The sequence below is a fragment of the Macaca mulatta genome, chromosome 12, assembly GCF_049350105.2.
Source record: "Macaca mulatta isolate MMU2019108-1 chromosome 12, T2T-MMU8v2.0, whole genome shotgun sequence".
Taxonomy (NCBI): Eukaryota; Metazoa; Chordata; class Mammalia; order Primates; family Cercopithecidae; genus Macaca; species Macaca mulatta.
The window spans coordinates 104749559-104768747 of NC_133417.1; the positions used below are offsets into that span (position 1 = coordinate 104749559).

Consider the following 19189-nt stretch of genomic DNA (forward strand, 5'->3'; position numbering starts at 1 on the left):
AAGCCAAGCAGATGTCAGCATCATTGTTCCTGTGCAGCCTGCAGAACCATGAGCCAATTACCTCTCTTTTCTTTATAAATTACCCAGTCTCAGGTATTTCTTTATAGCAATACGAGAATGGACTAATACAATAGACTTAGTAAAGTTATCTTATTCAGATATGAGGTGATTTTTTAATTTTTTTCTTAACTTTTGTGGGATAAATACATACTTTTTGTTTTTTAATTATAGAACACAATGTGCAGAACATACAATTTACCACTTTAGTCATGTTTAAGTGTATAATTCAGTGGAATTAAGTACATTCACACTGTTGTGCAACCAAGCACCATCATCCATCTCCAGAACATTTTTCATCTTCCCAAACTGACACACTGTACCCATTAAAAGCATGTTTGCTTTTCAATAGGCCTTGCTCAAAGCCAGCAGCCTTTAATGCTGTGACAGGAACCTGGAGAGGTTAATTCAGGTAACTGGCAAATGAATCAACCCCTCCTACAACCCAATATGAATCAGCAGCACCATGGGCTTTTATCCCCTCTCATCTGTTTAATACTGATGCTCAAAACTAAAGCAAAGCTCTAGAATAGATCTAGAAAAACTGTTAATAATACATTTCATTTTTACATTACAGCTTACAGACATTTATTCCCCTAGTCGGGGTGGGAATTATTTTTCCTATTTCATAGCTAATGAAATTATGGCTACATGAAAAATAACAGCAAGGACTGAACTCAAGCCCTCCAATCCACTGTCTACTGTTCTTTCTATTGGGCCACACAGCCTCTGCCAAAGCAAGGCAAGATCTGGGCACTACTGCTTCTCAGCTCTCAGAGACTGAGAGACAGACCTATCAGGTCTAGCTAGACAGCATTTTGTCTCTTCACCAGAGCAACTAAAATTCCTCACGTCTAAAAACCATACCTAGTCCATCATCTTTTCCATCTTCGTTGTAACCATATTGACAGAGAAAACACACACAGAATTGGAATTCCAGAATGATATAAATGCAATCAGATTCAAGAATCAAATGTAAGTAAAAAAGAAAAAAAAAATTAGATCACTGGATCCTATAAAAAAACTGAGTTCAACCTTTTTTTAAACTTTTTTTTTTCTAATAGAGATAGTCTCACTACATTGACCAAGCTGGTCTCAAACTCCTGGGTTCAAGTGATCCTCCTACCTCGGCCCCCCTAAGTGCTGGGATTATAGGCATGAGCCACCACACCTAGCCAACCTCTTTATTTTTAATTCCTTAAAATAAATTCACACTTTCTGCTTTTATTAAAGAAGATCACAGTCTTTCTTGCTAAACTCAATTTGTGGAAAAATTCATTTCTCTGTGCTTTATGGGAAGCACCTGATACTAGAACAATATAAATACTAAGGATTTACTTAAAATTGCCATCATTGACAAATAGCTTCTTTTAGTTCACAAAAAAGCTACAAATTTTAATTTCTTTCAAAAAAAAATGTCTTCTGCCAATACCCTTCTCTTTGCTCAAAAACAATATGTTCTCTAAACCTTTAGACTTTCCATCTAAATTCCAAAAGAATAAGTACTTCCTTGAAGTCATGCCCAACACCATCATGCCATCTCCCTATATAAACATTTCAAAATTCTATATCTGGTTTATGAACAGCAGAGCATCCTAAAAGTAGTAAGGCAAGAATGAACCATCATGCTTTGAAAGGGAGATTATATTTTGTTACCCTCCCATTTTTTAGTCACTTAGTATTTGATTTTTTTTTTTTTTTTTTTTTTTTTTTTTGAGACAGGGTCCCATTCTGTTGCCTAGGCTGGAGTGCAGTAGCACAATCATGGCTCACTGCATGATCTTGCCTCGACCTCCTGTGCTCAGGTCATCCTCCCACCTTAGCCTTCCAAGTAGCTACTATAGGTGTGCACTGCCATGCCTGGCTAATTTTTGTAGTTTTTGTAAAGATGTGGTTTTGTCACGTTGCCCAGTTTGAGTTTGGTCTCAAACTGCTAGGCTCAAGTGATTCACCCGCCTTGGCCTCCCAAAGCGTTGGGATTACAGGCATGAACTACTGTACCCAGTCTTGATTTTTTAAAATGTACATATTAAAAGAATAATTAGCCAGGAGTTTGAGATTAGCTTGAGCAACACAATCAGATTCTGTCTCTACAAAAAATACAAAAATGAGCTTGGTGTGGTGGCTGGTACCTGTAGTCCCCTCTACTTGGGAAGCTGAGGTGGGAGGGCTGCCTAAGCCCAGGAGGGAGAGGCTGCAATGATCCATGAGCCTGGGTGACAGAGTGAGACCCTGTCTCAAAAAAATAAATAAATAAAGTAGTAATTACTCAAAACATGAGAGTTGAATATGGAATTTGAGAGTTCATTCAGGAAAATCCAATCAAGTCCATTTATCTTGTTTTCTTATAATAATGAAAGATGGTTCAGAAACCATGGCCATTTTACTCAGTGGATTGAGAAGAGCTTCTAATGCTCACACATTACTAGCACATGACACAAAGTAGATTCTCTCGAAATTGTAACAATGACTAGAAATACAAGGTAATTAAGAATAATCTATGAACACTTGTTGTTGTTGAACAAAGAATGCTTTCAATTTTCCAATACATGGCTGCAACTAAGCTCTTTGTAGTTTCTCCACATCTTCAGTGCCCAAAAGAAAATTTTGTAACGACTAATAATTTTCCTTAAAATTTCAGTGAGGCCTTAGATTGGATCACATGAAAACACCTCCCCGAATCTTCCAGAATTCCCCAATATTTTCCTTTATAGCATATTCAGCACAGTTCTTGCACTCTTGGGGTGTAAATCCAACTAATGCTCTCCCTTTAGTACCAATTCCCCAATCACTTGCCAACTTCTTAACTTGAGCTTCTATGTAATGAGGAGACACGTAAGAAAACTGATCACCAAGGACACTGTAAGACACATGTTGGAAGTCTTCTGAGATTTCTGCAGCTTCTTGGTCATCAAAACTCTCCACGTTGCAGGCTATTTCAATTTTTCCCTCGTGGGGAAAAGCCATCGCTTGGACACCCTTCAATCCATTTGCATTTGAGCCGCGAATGGCACTAGCAATCTCTCTTCCTGCAGACATGTCTTGAGAATCTATGGTAATGTTGCAGTTCATCACATACGGGCTGGCACCAACACCTAAATCATTAGAAGAGCATGTTAATCAGGCAGAACAAAAGCCTCGTTTTGAAGATTCTATTCGTCAGCCAGTTTTAATCGGAGGCGTTTCCTTTACTCGGTTTTATTTAAAAACAGTACAAATATTCCTCATTGTCAACTCCAGAATTTTCTGAAGATAATATTTTTTTCCCATAACGAAAGTACTTAGGATATAATCAGGTAACTTTATCTACTATAAAAGTATCTGAAGGATTTTTTTTTTTTTTCCTAAAAGAGCTCAAACTTTCCAAAATACCAACAGAGAAAGAAAAGCACGGTTAAGAGCTAAGTCCATCAGCAGCAACAGGCCTTGGAACTTCATTCATTTCCAAGGCCATCTCCATGGGGTTTGGAATTCAATGACAGGCCTAAGAGTCTCAGAGACAGGAGTAAATCACACCTCTGTACCCACCACTCCCTCTCCCTGAAACAAACATTTGTCATTATTGAATTAGGTTAATATCAGATTAAAATGAATCTCAAAACCAGTCTTAACTAGGGAAAGAAGTCACTAAAAACTAACAAACAGCCTTGAAACTGGGAAGAGCAAAGGGACTCATGTGTTTTGTGATGATGTGAGTTTGGCAGGGTTTGGAGCCAAACAAAACACAAGAATCCCCTCACACAGACTTATAAACCTCGTGCCTTTCTCCTTGTACAACCTGTTGGAGGCACCTCTTTCTTTTATCCCCAGCTTCACAAGAGACTGAGATGGCCACTGCCACTCTACAGCCCTGTTACGCTAGAGTTCAGGGGCAAATGTCCCGCTTTTCCCTGTCTCAGGGATGGTGCGGCTCACGTTACATAAATAGTGTGGCTCTAATTATAGTTTACACTAGAAGATGGACAACTTGGTTAAATTAGCATTGGTATAAAAAGCTTACATTTGCAGTTTCCTCATTTTTGGGGAACCTTACATTTCTAAAAGCAAAGTTAAGCAGGGATTGATGAGGGATAAAGGGCTGACCTCATCTTCAACATGTGATCATTTCTTAGCTACTATTTCAACATTATTTTACTGTCATTCCTTTTTCTTGCTGCTTTCAAACTTATTGCTCCTGATGTCAGTATCCATCAGAGAAGTGCCTTCTCGGTTCACTTTTCCCTAGACTTGATGGTTTGGGGGCTCTGTTGCCTAGCCTGGCTACTCTCATACTAATAGATGTTTTACAGAAAATCAGCACACGGAAACCACATTTCATCTTTTTCCCACACATGTACATAATGAAACATTTCAACTCCCGAGGCTGGGCCTCTTCCTCCTGGGAATTCTGCAGGAATGAATCAGATTACAGTATTTCCCCATAATGCTGATTTCATAAAAATTAAATTTCCTAACAGTCAATACATCTCTCTCATCATCTCATGTCCCAATCACTTACCCTAAATATCTTTAAGAACTATATCAGTTTTAACATTGCACAGAGTATAACTGGAATTTTTGTCAATGTTAATGTTGCCACTATTAACAGAAAACATCCAAACATTTTTCTCTCATCTACCCCCCAACAAGTAATGTTACAAATAGTCTTATGTCCTCAAATCTAGTGTACATATCCTATTTTGACTCAAGGAATGGTAATAACTTTACCATCGTTCCAACAAATAGTTGGATCACACTCAGGTTTTGCTGAAGAGTATATAACACTGAGGGTTACATCAGCACAACTATTCAAAATCCTTACCAGGCATGTAGTGCTTCACCATTATACTTTGCTGTCCCATACCCATACCTTTGAGATGCCCAGTCACATTCAGATATTCACATGCAATTCATCAGCCTTGGGGAGCAAGTCACTTTCAAAGGAAGTTCCTGCTTATGGACCTGGGGCTCTCCCCATGACATGGGTCATTCCATCCCTGTGGCCCTGGGACTTTTCCTGAATCCCTCACCCAGCAAATTCCAAGACATCCTCTACCATCACATGTCTAATAACTTCCCCTTGTTAGTAGAATTTCCAAAGTTGATCATTCTTGCTATAAATGAACTCATTGCCTAAGATAAATTATTAAAGATAAAGTAAGTTTAGATGTAAGCCCTAAGGACAAGAGTTCAATAAAGAAATGTATACTGTTCAGTGTCCCAACACCGACTTACTTGACTAAAATGAAACTCTTATTTTTAAAATTCCTTCAAAAGCATAAAGTTCATTTTTTTCTAGCAAAATAAAACATCAGAAATAACTTTCATATGCTTTTAAATAAAATAAGAGGTAATCACTTAACACAGAATAATCATTTTTCAAACGGGACCTTGTTATATATATTTTAAATTCTTCTAGTAAGCTTTAGTTACACAATATTTTTGTTTTATTACTATTTCTTATTCAAGTAGTGAAAAAACAGAGACAGTTAACGAATCTGAGATGTTTCTGACTTAATCAGGGTAATAGTTTCCTCCCAAGGTGGGGAAACTTCTCTCTCTTAGAGGGTGAAAGAAGAAAGAAAGAAAGAAAGAAGAGAACATTTCTCTTTCTGCCCAAATTCACGCTTTTCCAATTTCCTCCATTTAATCCTTCCAAGTCAAAACCAATACGGTGATCTGATTATACTGAATCAGATTCTGTGTTTAAATCCAGCAGTCCCATTGACCTTATTTAAATGCTGAATTTGATTTTTTATGTTAATTTAAACCTACTAAGAAGGTATTTTAAATGAGAGAGATAATTAATCCCAGCAAATCGTTTTTCCAGTTAAATGTCATATAATTAAAGTAATTCCACTTTTTGCTCTAAAATTAGAAACCTGATGTGAAAGTTTGTTTCTCAGTTTGCGGTTTCGCTCCACTCCCACCTCCCGCAGATTGGCACTCGGCTGCTCTGGTGGCAGCACGAATCCCCTCACTGCAAGGCTGAAATTCCAATTTTCTTCCAACACAACTGTCACAACGCCCTGAAGCAAGCTAAAAACAAGGAAAAAAATCTTTGCTATGATTTCGCTTTCCATGTGTGCTTTAATGAAAAATTTATCATTCTAAATATTGGTGTTTACTCCTAGTTAAATACTTTTTTATCAAAAAGAAAAAGAAACTGAGATTCAGTTGCTATTATTTCACAGAGAAATATAACAGGCCTGATGTTTTCCTGACAATTCCGTTATTTTCTTGTGTAGAAACACTGTATTTATCATATACTGTACGGCTGGTGATTTAGATATTGTTGAGACCTTATGGTGAACTGATACGGATGTAAACTCTTTATGCCAGATTGTTTAAGCAGAAAAAAACCAAATGCACTTAATTAACATCTGATGTGTAGCTTTCGCAAACACAAATGCAATATTTGTGTTTGAGCACTGGCAGTAATGACTGTGAACTATGCTATTAATGTCTGGTTTAAAGATGCTTGTGGTAGGACCATGTCTGGAATAACACAAATAAAAAACTGCATTCAGACAAAACAATAGTGAAGAGCCCATTAGGAAAATGGAAAAGCAGCACTCAGAAGAAACACATGTATTTTTTTCCCTTTAGATCAAAATTATTCTCAAAAATAGTTCCAGGCACCATCATTTTCAATCAATTAAAGGTGAAAGGATTCCACATATTTTAACTCTACAGAAAAGAGTTTCACTTTAGGAGGTCCAAAGTTGTTTAGGGGTGTCTTCAGAAGTTCCATTCATTAAATTATACTCCTCTCTGGTGGCCAGTATTAAAGCATGCATGAAGAGAGAGCTGGGATGGTGTTTTAGGATATTTGGTACTTTTACATCTAAAAAGAAAACTTCAAATTTGTGGACTGCATTACAGTTTGAATAAACAGATTCTTTTCAACCAATTCAACTCCCTCATTAAACACTTTGTTACTGGGCTGGGCGCGGTGGCTCACGCCTATAATCCCAGCACTTTGGGAGGTCGAGGTGGGCGGATCACAAGGTAAGGAGATCGAGACCAGCCTGGCCAATATCGTGAAACCCCGTCTCTACTAAAAATACAAAAATCAGCTGAGCATGGTGGCATGCGCCTGTAGTCCCAGCTACTCAGGAGGCTGAGGCAGGAGAATCACTTGAACCCAGGAGGTGGAGGTTGCAGTGAGCCGAGATCGCGCCACTGCACTCCAGCCTGGTGACAGAGCGAGACTCTGTCTCAAAAACAAAAAAAAACTTTGTTACTGAAAACCTGGTGAGTGCCAGGAACCATGCAGGTTCCTGAGTATAAAAACAGGAAGAAGGTTAAAATAAGGTAAAACCCTAGCCTAAATGTGGACTTTGCTTCAGAGTCACAAACAGAGCAAGGTCACCAGACTCAGAACTCCGGTTCAAAAATATAAACAGTTATTATACCAAAAACAATTAGTTATCATTATATATTGGCATTTTAAATTTTTTAGACCATGCACTAAAGAGAAACCACAGCTGAAACAGGACATTTGATGACTAAAGCCATAAAACTCAAACATAATTGCTAAGTCCAATGCTCCCATGGCGGGAAGAATGCGGGACTTATGTGCATGTGGCTGAATTCACAGAAAAGAAAGCTAAGTGAGAACTGTGTGCCACAGGGCTAGGAAGTACTCTCGTGGGTCCAAATTCAAGTTCCACCTCAACGGGACACTGCCTCTGCTCAGCTGTCTTTCTGTAAAATGGCTATGACGTTTCCTTGCTCAGTGAGGCACTGTGAACCTCATTCTATTGCCTTTGAATCTTTCAGAGTAGAAATAATTCAGAAGACATTACAACATAAGTATAAATTAACCTCCCATAACGAAGCCAGTCCAGATAAGAGGGAAACTCAAGTGACTTGCTACTCTCAGGTTTTTCAAAAATAGAATAGTGCCCTCCCTGAGTTCAGGCAAAGTCTAAGTCCTTCATGTTCCAATTGTAGGTTACATGCTTAGTGACACATTGAGACTTCCATTTTTCATCATCCCAACTAGGCTTCCTAGCCAGCATCAGCAAATGATTTTTAAAAATAGGCTCCTTAAAATGAGACTCATTCTAAAACTGGAAATTATTTTTCAAATACCAGATAAAGTTTTGGTGTGGAGTAAATTGGAGTATTCAATGTCAAGAAAAGTGCCTGATGATGCATTTCTTATTTATAGTAGAAAGAAGTAAGCAGGAAAGTGCTCAGTAACCCATTTAAATAACTAAACAGAAGCCCCTGATTCCAAGATGTACCAATTACCTCCACCATCTCTGACTCCTAGGGCATCATATGAAACTACAGTTCAAAGAATTTTCCCCGCATTTTTAAACAATGATGCATACATGCAGGCCATTCATACAACATATCAGACAGCAGTGTTTAAATTACCCCATAAATGTTTAGGGTTTTAAATATATATGTATGAAGTATTTATTTATAGATCTAAAAGTATCAACTATTACTGCTTTGCCCTTATTTATGTTCCCCACAAGCTGGCCAACTACAAACTTTTAAAAGGAATTTGGCTTAAAAGATTTTGTGTGTTTGGCACTGACTATGGGTGTTAATCATTTCTGAGCTCACTTCTTTTTCTCTTCTGTTTATAATATTCTTTGGGAACTTCAAAACAGAAACCTGTTTCCTTATAGATTCTGCTTCCTCTGCAGTACTGTGTAAATTAATTTGTCCTGGATTGTTGACTATACTGTACAGTTGATAGCGCCAATCATTTCTATTTAATTTTTGTAGGAAACAACATAAACATAGCAACAATGTGTTGAGGTTTTTCTGTTTTGGTGGGAGGGAAAAATATGTTGGGAAACACTGACATAACCAAAAAAAAATGTTAGAAAAATATATAAAGCCAATTAAATTTAAGCAAGTGCAAAATCGCTATTGTTGGGAACCAAATTCATTGAAAAATTAGATGAATAACATTTCTACCCTAAAGAAAGAGGTGTTATAAATTATACTTCAGTAGATATTACTTCAAAAAATGAAAGCGATTTACAGCTAGGCACGGTGGCTCATGCCTGTAATCTCAGCACTTTGGGAGGCCGAGGTAGGCGGATCACGAGGTCAGGAGTTCGAGACCCTCCTGGCCAACATGGTGAAACCCCCGTCTCTACTAAAATACAAAAAATTAGCCATGCATGGTGGTGCGCGCCTGTAGCCCCAGCTACTCGGGAGGCTGAGGCAGAGGAATCTCTTGAACCTGGGAGGTAGAACTTGCAGTGAGTTGAGATTGCACCACTGCGCTCTAGCCTGGGTGACAGAGTGAGATTCCATCTCAAAAAAAAAAAAAAAGAAAGAAAGCAATTTACTTCTTTCTGGATTATTGTTTAAGGAAGAATATGTGCAATTAAGGTAACCTAATATTTTAGTAGAAAGTCTTAAACTCTACTATCTAGTGTGAGGAATATTAGAAACTAATTGTTTATTCACATCCCTTATTCACTGATCCTCCTTGAAATACTTTACTTTTCTGCTATTAGCATCTGCACTGAGCCTACTAAATGATGCACAAACAGACTGCCCAAACTTGGCAAATCGTAATTTTCTTGTTTCTTTCACAAGCTAAAGTTTCTACCCTTGGTCATGGGTACCAGTGGAAAAAGGCATATACGGGAAGAGCTGTGCTTCTTTTCCCTTCTTATCATGAATATGCCATCAAATATAATCCAAATACAGGAACTGAAATTTAGCTTTTATAAAATTTACCACTAATAAATCTTACTAATTACTCTGCAGGGAAGGTGACGGAAATAATCACAGGATTGATTTAGAGATATTATGAAAATATGTTGGAAGCTTTAAGAATTTAAAAATGTTTTTCTTATATATAATACAAACAAAATATGTACATATATATTTTACAATATTGAGATCACGCTGCCTATACTACCTGGTATCCCTTGCACTGGCTATTCCCTCTGCCTAAAACTCTCCTCCACATCTCCACGTGGCTAGTGGTCTCACTCCTTCAAGTCTTTGCTCTAATATTGCCTTTACAAAGAGGCCTAATTTGGATTATTCCACCTATAATCACAATACGGCCCCATTCTAGAACTCTTAATGCCCTTGTCCTGTTCAATATTTATTTTGGCTGTAGCACCTGTTATTTTCTAATGTACTACATAATTCATTTGTTTATTAAGGTTTTTATTTATGATCTGTCTCTTTGCCCCTCCCCAACTACAATGTAAGTTCTTTGAGGAAACATAAGTTCTATTTTGCCCACTGGTGATACTGCTTAGCACACAGTAGGTACTTAATATCTGTTTTATTAACTAACTTAACTGCAAATTCTCTCTACATTAGACTGCATTTTCTATGTCTCTGAAGGTTCTTCTAAAACATCATGCTTGAGTATGCCACAGTTTATATAAACATTCCCAAATAGCAAACATTTCCATTATTTTCAGTATTTGCTATTATAAATAACGCTTTGATAAACATCCTTGTACATGTCCCTTTTACTATTTCCTTAGGATTTATCTCTAGATCTAGAATTCCTGAAAGGCGGTTATATACATTTTTAGAGCTCTTCATACGTATCACAAGCTCACTTCTAAAAAGTTTATACCAATTTATACTATCATTAACACTGTAAATGTCTCTAACTACATCTTCCCCAGTATTAAATATTACCTTTAAAATATCATCTTTAAACATTCGTTGTGCCAATTTTGGCATCTTAATGTTTTAACTTAGGATTTGCAGATTTTTATGAAAATTTTTATGTAAATTACAGATCTCCATGTGAGTAAAAACAGAATAAAATCATGGCCCAGGCACAGTGGCTCGCGCCTATAATCCCAGGACTTTGGGAGGCCGAGGCAGGTAGATTGCCTGAGTCCAGGAGTTTTGAGACCAGCCTGGGCAATATGGTGAATCCCTGTCTCTACAAAATATACTTGGAAGGATGAGGTGGGGGAATTGCCTGAGCCCAGGAGGTTGTGGCTGTAGTGAGCCGAGATTGCACCACTGCACTCCAGCCTAGGCAAATGCCATGAGACCCTGAAGAGAGAAAAAGAAAGAAAGAAAGACAGAAAGACAGACAGAAAGAAAGAAAGAAAGAAAGAAAGAAAGAAAGAAAGAAAGAAAGAAAGAAAGAAAGAAAGAAAGAAAGAAAGAAAGAGAAAAAATAAGAAATCCCAATGTGTTGACCATTTCAAATCAAACAATATAAAATAGATCATGATGAGGCAGAGGCACAGATTATCCAACCATAGGCAGGTGATAGATCAAACTGGGAGGCAATCCTCCCTTTAGTTTAAACAACTACATATCGAGTTTGTTCTTAGGAAACTAAACATAATTAGCGATAATATTGGCATTCGGTCTTATGCCTTTTATATCAGGTTAAAGTTTTTCCCATATATCAACCCATTTATTCTAACAGCATTGCAAAAATGAGAATTAAGTTATTCAAGTGTTTGCTTAACCTAATGCTCTGATAGCAGTATACCTATGTCTAATTCCTGTCCACCTGACTGCAATACCAGTCCACCTGGCACTGAAGCGACTGCATCTGTGGTATAATCTCTTCAGTCTTTAGGGAGGCTCAAATTAGAAACCAGGAAATAGATTTCTGAAAATTTAGTCATAAAACTTTACACTTCTCCATTTGTGAGACAAATCATGGGAAAATATGTGAGGTTCAAATTGGCAGAGAGCAATCAGTCTCTTCCTTTTTTCTATAACAAAATGTTGAATGAAATACATTTATAATATCACTTTTATTAAATCTCCTCTTCATAGGGAAGAAAAAAATGGCCCTTTAGTACTGTGTCAGGCACTTTACAGACATCATTTCGACTTCACAGTAATGAGAGGGAGACATTATTACGTCTATTTTATAGATACGGGAACCAAAGCATAACGAGACCAAGGAACCACGGTCACGCAGCCAGCAAATAGCAAGGCCGGGATTTCAGCATAGCCCCAAAACCTGTGCTTTTTTTTTTTTTTAATTGCATTGCTCTACTTGATTATAGATATTATTTGTTTAAGATCAGAATTCTGTGCCAGGGGCTAGTAACCAAAGACCTATGTGTAAATGATTCTGCAGGGCTTTGGCAGAGCTGTGCCATGAGAAATGTGTTTCTTATGCTCACCCACCTCTCACTCCTTGGATATCTAGTATTTTGGTAACTGCTTAAGTTATTGATTGACCATCAAAATGTGACCTTACATGGTTTAATTTGTGGCCCCCAACAGATGTTTGAGAATGAAACAATTGAGACTCAAATAAGTGACACTAAGATGCTGGAAATGCAGGCAACAAGGAGGAGTTCCACCTTTTCCTGATACATCCCTTAGGGGTGGGGCAGGGAGAGAGGGCAGGAGTGGCAGAGAGAGGCAAAAGTTGATGAGAGCCAGGGGAAGGAACAGTTTCTTTTCCCAGTCTTTAGTCTCTGTATTCTAGAAGTCCGTTATTTAGAAAAGATTTTTTCCAGGGTTCCTCTAGAACTGATTTCCAGCTGTAAGCACCAACTTGGCTACACTGATATTTAAGTATTGAAAGACCTTTCTACCAGCTAGAAGTGATCTCTCCCTAAGTCCTCCCTCCCCAGGTGTCTCCATCACACCCCAGGGCACACCCCACACCATTCACAGATAGGGGCCTCCAGGACCCTGCCCCAGTGCCAGGAGCTATGAGCATTCTTCTCATCAGTGATCACATTGCAGGGCTAATGATATATCTTGAATATCACTTCTGGGGGCCCTCATCAAATACCTGACGGGTGCTTCTAGGCTCACAGGTTAGCTTAACAGGGCCCGGGTGAGAGTAACAGCAGAAAGGAGAGCCTCACCCATTTAAGAAGTAGCCACTCCTATAACTCTTCCTGCATTAAGAGGGTGTGACTCAGAAAGGGGACCTCAAGTTTAAAAAAAAAAAAAAAACAGAGCAAAGCAAAAACCATGCTCAGAACCTGTTAAACCACATCTTCGGGCAGGGGCAGCTCCCAGGTCAGGCTGAAGAGCACTGACATCTCTCCTCGTGAACCAACCCAGCTGCTTCCTTCTCTGGACGAGACTACGCTTCTCAGGCAGGTCAGCTTCGCCAAAGAGAAACACGCTACAGCCAGGAACATGCCGCACCAGATCCTCAGCAAGGCCTGTAGCAGAGGGAATTTTAACCAAAGAAAATCACAATCAAGCCAAATCTTAAAAACCAAAGCATATAGTTTTTTTGCTGTGGTAAAACATATTTAACATAGAACTCATCATTTTAGTCATTTCTAAGTGTCCAGACCAGGCATGAAGTTGCACACTGTTTCACAAGCATCACCACTAAAGCACATGATTTATACAAATTTTAAACATCAAAGCTTAAACATAATGAATGTTCCATTGAAGTTAATCTCACAATAAAAGCTTGCCTTGATACAAGGAGACTTGAATTTCTAACCCATTGCAAAGCTAATTTCACAGTGGAAATGTATATGTAGGATTAATGAAATTAGTGCCTTCAATTTTTGAACAGTTATAATAGTCCCAACTTGTAAATATTGTCAGAAGGTATAAAAAGTTAGGAGGGCAAGGGCCAGTAACCACACTGTCTAATATAGCAGCCCCCAGCTGTATGTGCTATTAAAAATTAATTCTAATCAATTAAAATTTTCGTTAGGATTTATCTCTAGAACTAAAGTTTTAATCGATTAAAATTAAATAAAATGGGCCAGGGAAGTGGCTCATGCCTGCAATTCCAGTACTTTGGGAGGCTGACGCAGGAGGATAGCGTGAAGCCAGGAGTTCGAGAACAGCCTGGGCAACATAGTTAGACCCCTATCTCTACAAAAACTAAAAAAAGAAAAGAAATAAACGAAAAATGAAGTTTTTTAGTTGCACTTGTCACATTTCAAGTACTTAATAACCACACATGGCTAGTGGTCTCCATATTGGACAGCACAGATAAAGAACATTTCCATCACCACAGAAAGTTCTATTGGACAGCTCTGAGCCAGATGCTCTATAAGGAAGCCTAATATTTAAACAAAATTGGAGATTACTCCAAATGACAGAACATTTTTCATCTTCCTCTGCCATTCTTCATATCTGGATTCTCTGGATATGATTTTTTCTCAAGGCAAAATATAGAATTGCTGGGCTTTTCTAGATTACTCCTTCACAGGACCTCTGCTTGTTTTCTAGGAGCTAATTATAGTCCCCTGTAAGCAAGCACAGAGATGGCATACATTTTGTCTGATATACGGAATATAGGTGCTAAGGGAATTCTGGTGCTGGCCTGGGACAGCAGGAGTGCAGGCCTTCTTTATTTGTTACATATCATGGATCATCAAAATAAGGGCTGAGATGAGACTTCTGGCCACAATAAGCATAGGAGACCGTCCCAACTGCAATTTCAGTGTTTATTATTTGTTTAATTCTAATGCAGGCTGCCATGTTAATGGAAGAAGTGAAATGTGGAAGACACTGAAAAAACATTTGGTACCACTGGGGTGTAAAAAGTCTTGGGAAATGTTTTGGTTTTGGTGGTTTTTTTGTTTGTTTGTTTGTTTTTTGAGATGGAGTCTTGCTCTGTTGCCCAGGATGGAGTGTAGTGGCGCAATCTTGGCTCACTGCGAACTCCGCTTCCTGGGTTCAAGCAATTCTCTTGCCTCAGCCCCCGCAAGTAGCTTGGATTACAAGCACGTGCCACCATGCCCAGCTAATTTTTTTTTTTTGTATTTTTAGTAGAGACAGGGTTTCACCATGCTGGCCAGGCTAGTCTTGAACTCTTGACCTCGTGATCCACCTGCCTCAGCTTCCCAAAGTGCTGGGATTACAGGCATAAGCCACCATGCCCAGCCTGGTTTTTTGTTTGTTTGTTTTTTTAGATGGAGTTGCATGCTGTCGCCCAGGCTGCAGTGCAGTGGCATGATCTTGGCTCACTGCAACTTCAGCCTCCCGAGTTCAGAGGATTCTCCTGCCTCAGCCTCCAGAGTAGCTGGGATTACAGGAAACTGCTACCACACCTGGTTAATTTTTCTATTTTTAGTAAACAGAGTTTCACCATATTGGCCAGGCTGGTCTCGAACTTCTGACCTCAACTGATCTGCCTGCCTCAGCCTCTCAAAGTGCTGGGATTAGAGGTGTGAGTCACCACGCCCAGCCTGGGAAATGTTCTTTCTCTGAATCAGGTAGCAACTCCAGCATTAGAAGTCCCTGGTATTGTAGATACCATAAAACCAAGAAAATCTCCTAAGTTTATTTTAGCCCTAAGTGATTTCGGTTTCATTAACACTACTTTAAGGTACAGGCATACCTCAGAGATATTGTGGGTTTGATTCCAGACCACAGCAATAAAGCAAATATCACTGGCAAATATCACAATAAAGCAAGTCACGTAAATTTTTTGGTTTCCCAGTGCATATAAAAGTTATGTTTATATTATACTGTAATCTCTTAAGTGTTTAATAGCATTATGTCTGCAGAAACCAATACATATACCTTAATTTAAAAACACTTTATTGGCCAGGTGCAGTGGCTCATGCCTGTAATCCTAACACTTAGGAAGGCTGAGGAGGGAGGATTGCTTGAGATTAGGAGTTTGAGACCAGCCTGGGCAACAGAGTGAGACACCATCTCTACAAAAAATAAACAAAATTACCTGGATGTGGCAGCATACGCCTGTAGTCCCAGCTGCTTAAGAGGCTGAGGTGGGAGGATCACTTGAGCCTGGAAGGTCAGGGCTGCAGTGAGCTGGGATCATGCCACTGTACTCAAGCTTTGATGACAGAGCTAGACCCTGTCTCAAAAAAAAAAAACAAAAAACAAAACTTTATTGCTAAAAAATGCTAAGGCTTCAGCAAGTTATCATCTTTTTGCTGGTGGACATTCTTGCCTTGATCTTGATGGTTGCTGACTGATCAGTCCGATGGCTGCTGAAGGCTGGAGTGGCTGTGGTTAACGTGTTAAAATAAGACCACAGTGAAGTTTACTGCATCAATTGGCTTCTCCTTTCACTAAAATTTCTCTGTAGCATGTGATGCTGTTTGATAGTATTTTACCCGCAGTAAAACGTCTTTCAATACTGGAAACAATATTCTGAAACCCTGATGCTGCTTTATCAATTCAGTTTATGTAATATTCTAAATCTCGTATTGTCATTTCAACAACGTCCATGGCATCATCACCAGGAGTAGATTCCATATCAAGAAACTTCTTTCTCTCCTCATCCATTTTAGTTGTTGGGGTTTTTGTTTGTTTGTTTGTTTGTTTTAGAGATAGCGTCTTGCTCTAAGACGCTAGATGTCTTGGAGTGCCCTGGTGTGATGTAGGCTCACTACAACATCTGCCTCCTGGGTTCAAGTGATTCTCATGCCTCAGCCTCCCAAGCAGCTGGAATTACAGGTGTGTGCCACTGCTCCCGGCTAGTTTTTGTATTTTTTTTTTTTTTTTTTTTGAGACGGAGTCTCACTCTGTCGCCCAGGCTGGAGTGCAGTGGCCGGATCTCAGCTCACTGCAAGCTCCGCCTCCCGGGTTCACGCCATTCTCCTGCCTCAGCCTCCCGAGTAGCTGGGACTACAGGCGCCCGCCACCTCGCCTGGCTAGTTTTTTGTACTTTTTAGTAGAGACGGGGTTTCACTGTGTTAGCCAGGATGGTCTCGATCTCCCGACCTCGTGATCCGCCCGTCTCGGCCTCCCAAAGTGCTGGGATTACAGGCTTGAGCCACCGCGCCCGGCCTAGTTTTTGTATTTTTATCAGAGATGGGTTTCACTATGTTGGCCAGGTTGGTCTTGAACTCCTGGCCTCAAGTGATCTACCAGCTGCAGCCTCCCAAAGTGTTGGGATTACAGGCGTGAGCCACCATGCTGGGCTCCATTCAAGTTTTATCATGAGATTTCAGCAATTCAGTCACATCTTCAGGTTCCGCTTCTAATTTTAGTTTTCTTGCTATTTCCACCACATCTGCAGTGACTTCCTCCACTAAAGTCTTAACGTCACCCATGAGGGTAGGAATCAACTTCTTCCAAACTCCTGTTAATGTTGATACTTTGACTTCCCCCCAAGAATCATGAATGTTCTCAAAGGCATCTAGAATGGCAAATCCTCTCCACGAGATTTCCAATTTACTTTTTCCAGATCCTTCAAAGGAATCATTATCTATGGCAGCTATAGCCTTACAAAATATATTTTTTAAATAATAAGATGTGAAAGTCAAAATTACTCCTTGATCCAGGGACTGCAGAATGGATGTTGTGTTAGCAGGCATGAAAACAACATTAATCTCCTTGTACATCTCCATCAGAGCTCTTGGGTGAGAAGGTGCATTGTCAACGGGTGGGAATATTTTGAAAGGAATATTTTTTTCTGAGCCCAGTAGGTATCAACAGCAGGCTTAAGGTATTCAGTAAACCAGGCTGTAAACAGATGTGCTGTCATCCAGGCTTTGTTGTTGCATTTATAGAGCACAAACAGAGTAAACTGAGTATAATTCCTAACGGCCGTTGGATTTTCTGAATGGTAAATAAGCATTGGCTTCAACTTAAGGTCATCAGTTGCATTCGCCCCTAACAAGAGCATCAGCCTGCTCCTTGAAGCCAGGCGTGGACTTCTCTCTAGCTATGAAAGTCCTAGATGGCCTCTTCTTCCAACAGAATGCTGTTTCATCAATACTGAAAATCTGTTTAGTGTAGCCACTTTCATCCTTTTTCTAAAATTTTGTAGAGACAGAGTCTCACTATATTGCCCAGGCTGGTTTCAAACTCCTGGGTTCCAGCAATCCTCCCACCTCGGTCTCCCAAAGTGCTGGAATTACAGGCATGAGCCACCGCCGCGGCCAGCCTACCTTCATCCTTCATCTTAGCTAGATACCAGTCTCCTGGATAACTTGCTGCAGCTTCTACATCAGCACTTGCTGCTTTACCTTGAACTTTTACGTTATGGAGGGAGCTTCTTTCCTTCAACCTCATGAACCAACCTCTGCTAGATTCCAACTTTTCTTCTGTAGCTCATCAGCTCTCTCACCCTTCATAGAATAGAGGAAGAGTTACAGCCTTTCTTTGGCTTAGCCTTTGGCTTAAGGAAATGTTGTGGCTGGTTTGATCTTCTATCCAGACCACTAAAACTTTCTTCATATCAGCAATAAAGCTGTGTTGCTTTCATGTCATTCGTGTGTTCACTGTAGCAGCACTTTTATTTTCCTTCAAGAACTTATCCTTTGCATTCACAACTTGGCCAACTGGCAGAAGAGGCCTCGCTATTGACCTATCTCAGCTTTCAACATGTCTTCTTCCCTAAATTTAATCATTTCTAGCTTTTTATTTAAAATACAAGATGTGAGACTCTTTCTTTTACTTGAACACTTAAAGGCCATTGTTGGGTTATTAATTGGCCTAATTTCAGTACTATTGTGTCTCAGTACATAGGGAAACCCAAGGAAAGGAAGAGAGATGGGGGAACAGCCAGTTGATGAAGCAGCTGGAACACACATTTATCAGTTCAGTTATCTGTCTTATGTGGTTGTGGTTCATGGCACCCCAAACATCAAAGATCAGTGATCGCAGGTCACCATAACAGATATAATAGTGGCTGGGCATGATGGTTCATGCCTGTAATCCCAGTACTTTGGGAGGCTGAGGCAGACAGATTGCCCGAGCTCAGGAGTTAGAGACCAGCCTTGGCATCAAGGTGAAATTCCGTCTTTACAAGAAATACAAAAATTAACCTGGCATGTTGGCACACACCTGTGGTGCCAGCTACTCAGGAGGCTCAGATCAGAGGACTGCTTCAGTCTGGGAGACCAAGGCTGCAGTGAGCCAGGATCATGCCACTGCATTCCAGCCTGGGTGACAGAGCAAGGCCCTGTCTCAAAAAAAAAAAAAAAAGAAAAGAAAAGAAAGAAAAAAGACATAATAGTAATGAAAAGATTTGAAGTATTGTGAAAATTACTAAAATGTGACAGAGACATGAAGTGAACACGCACTGTTGGAAACATGGCACCAATGGACTCACTTGATGCAGGGTTGCTACAAACCTTTAATTTGTTTAAAAAAAAAAAAGCGATACTTAAAGTCATAATGAGCAAAGTAAGCCAGTACCAAAGGGTCACAGCTCCTGGAGCGGGGCGAGGCTAGATGCCAGGGATACAGTCAACCGAAGTTTAGGAATTGCAACATAATGTTTAGGTAGTGATAC

General features: G+C 39.5%; 1 protein-coding gene across 9 annotated transcripts in view; it reads right to left on the minus strand.

The window, feature by feature from the left end:
- Positions 1–19189, minus strand: part of FTCDNL1 (formiminotransferase cyclodeaminase N-terminal like) — a 90501-nt gene that overhangs the window by 45229 nt on the left and 26083 nt on the right. For 6 of the 9 annotated variants that reach the window (XM_077956639.1, XM_077956638.1, XM_077956637.1 and 3 more), the window contains 2 exons: positions 12978–13163; positions 143–3152 (listed from right to left, as the gene is read on the minus strand). The exons of 2 other annotated variants lie outside the window; for them this stretch is intronic. In XM_077956639.1, coding sequence (XP_077812765.1) covers positions 2716–3152; positions 12978–13163 — 623 coding nt within the window. In that variant the 3' untranslated portion in view covers positions 143–2715. Of the gene's footprint in view, positions 1–142; positions 3153–12793; positions 13164–19189 lie in introns of those variants that run through there. One more of the 9 variants, XM_077956640.1, reaches the window with a different exon arrangement.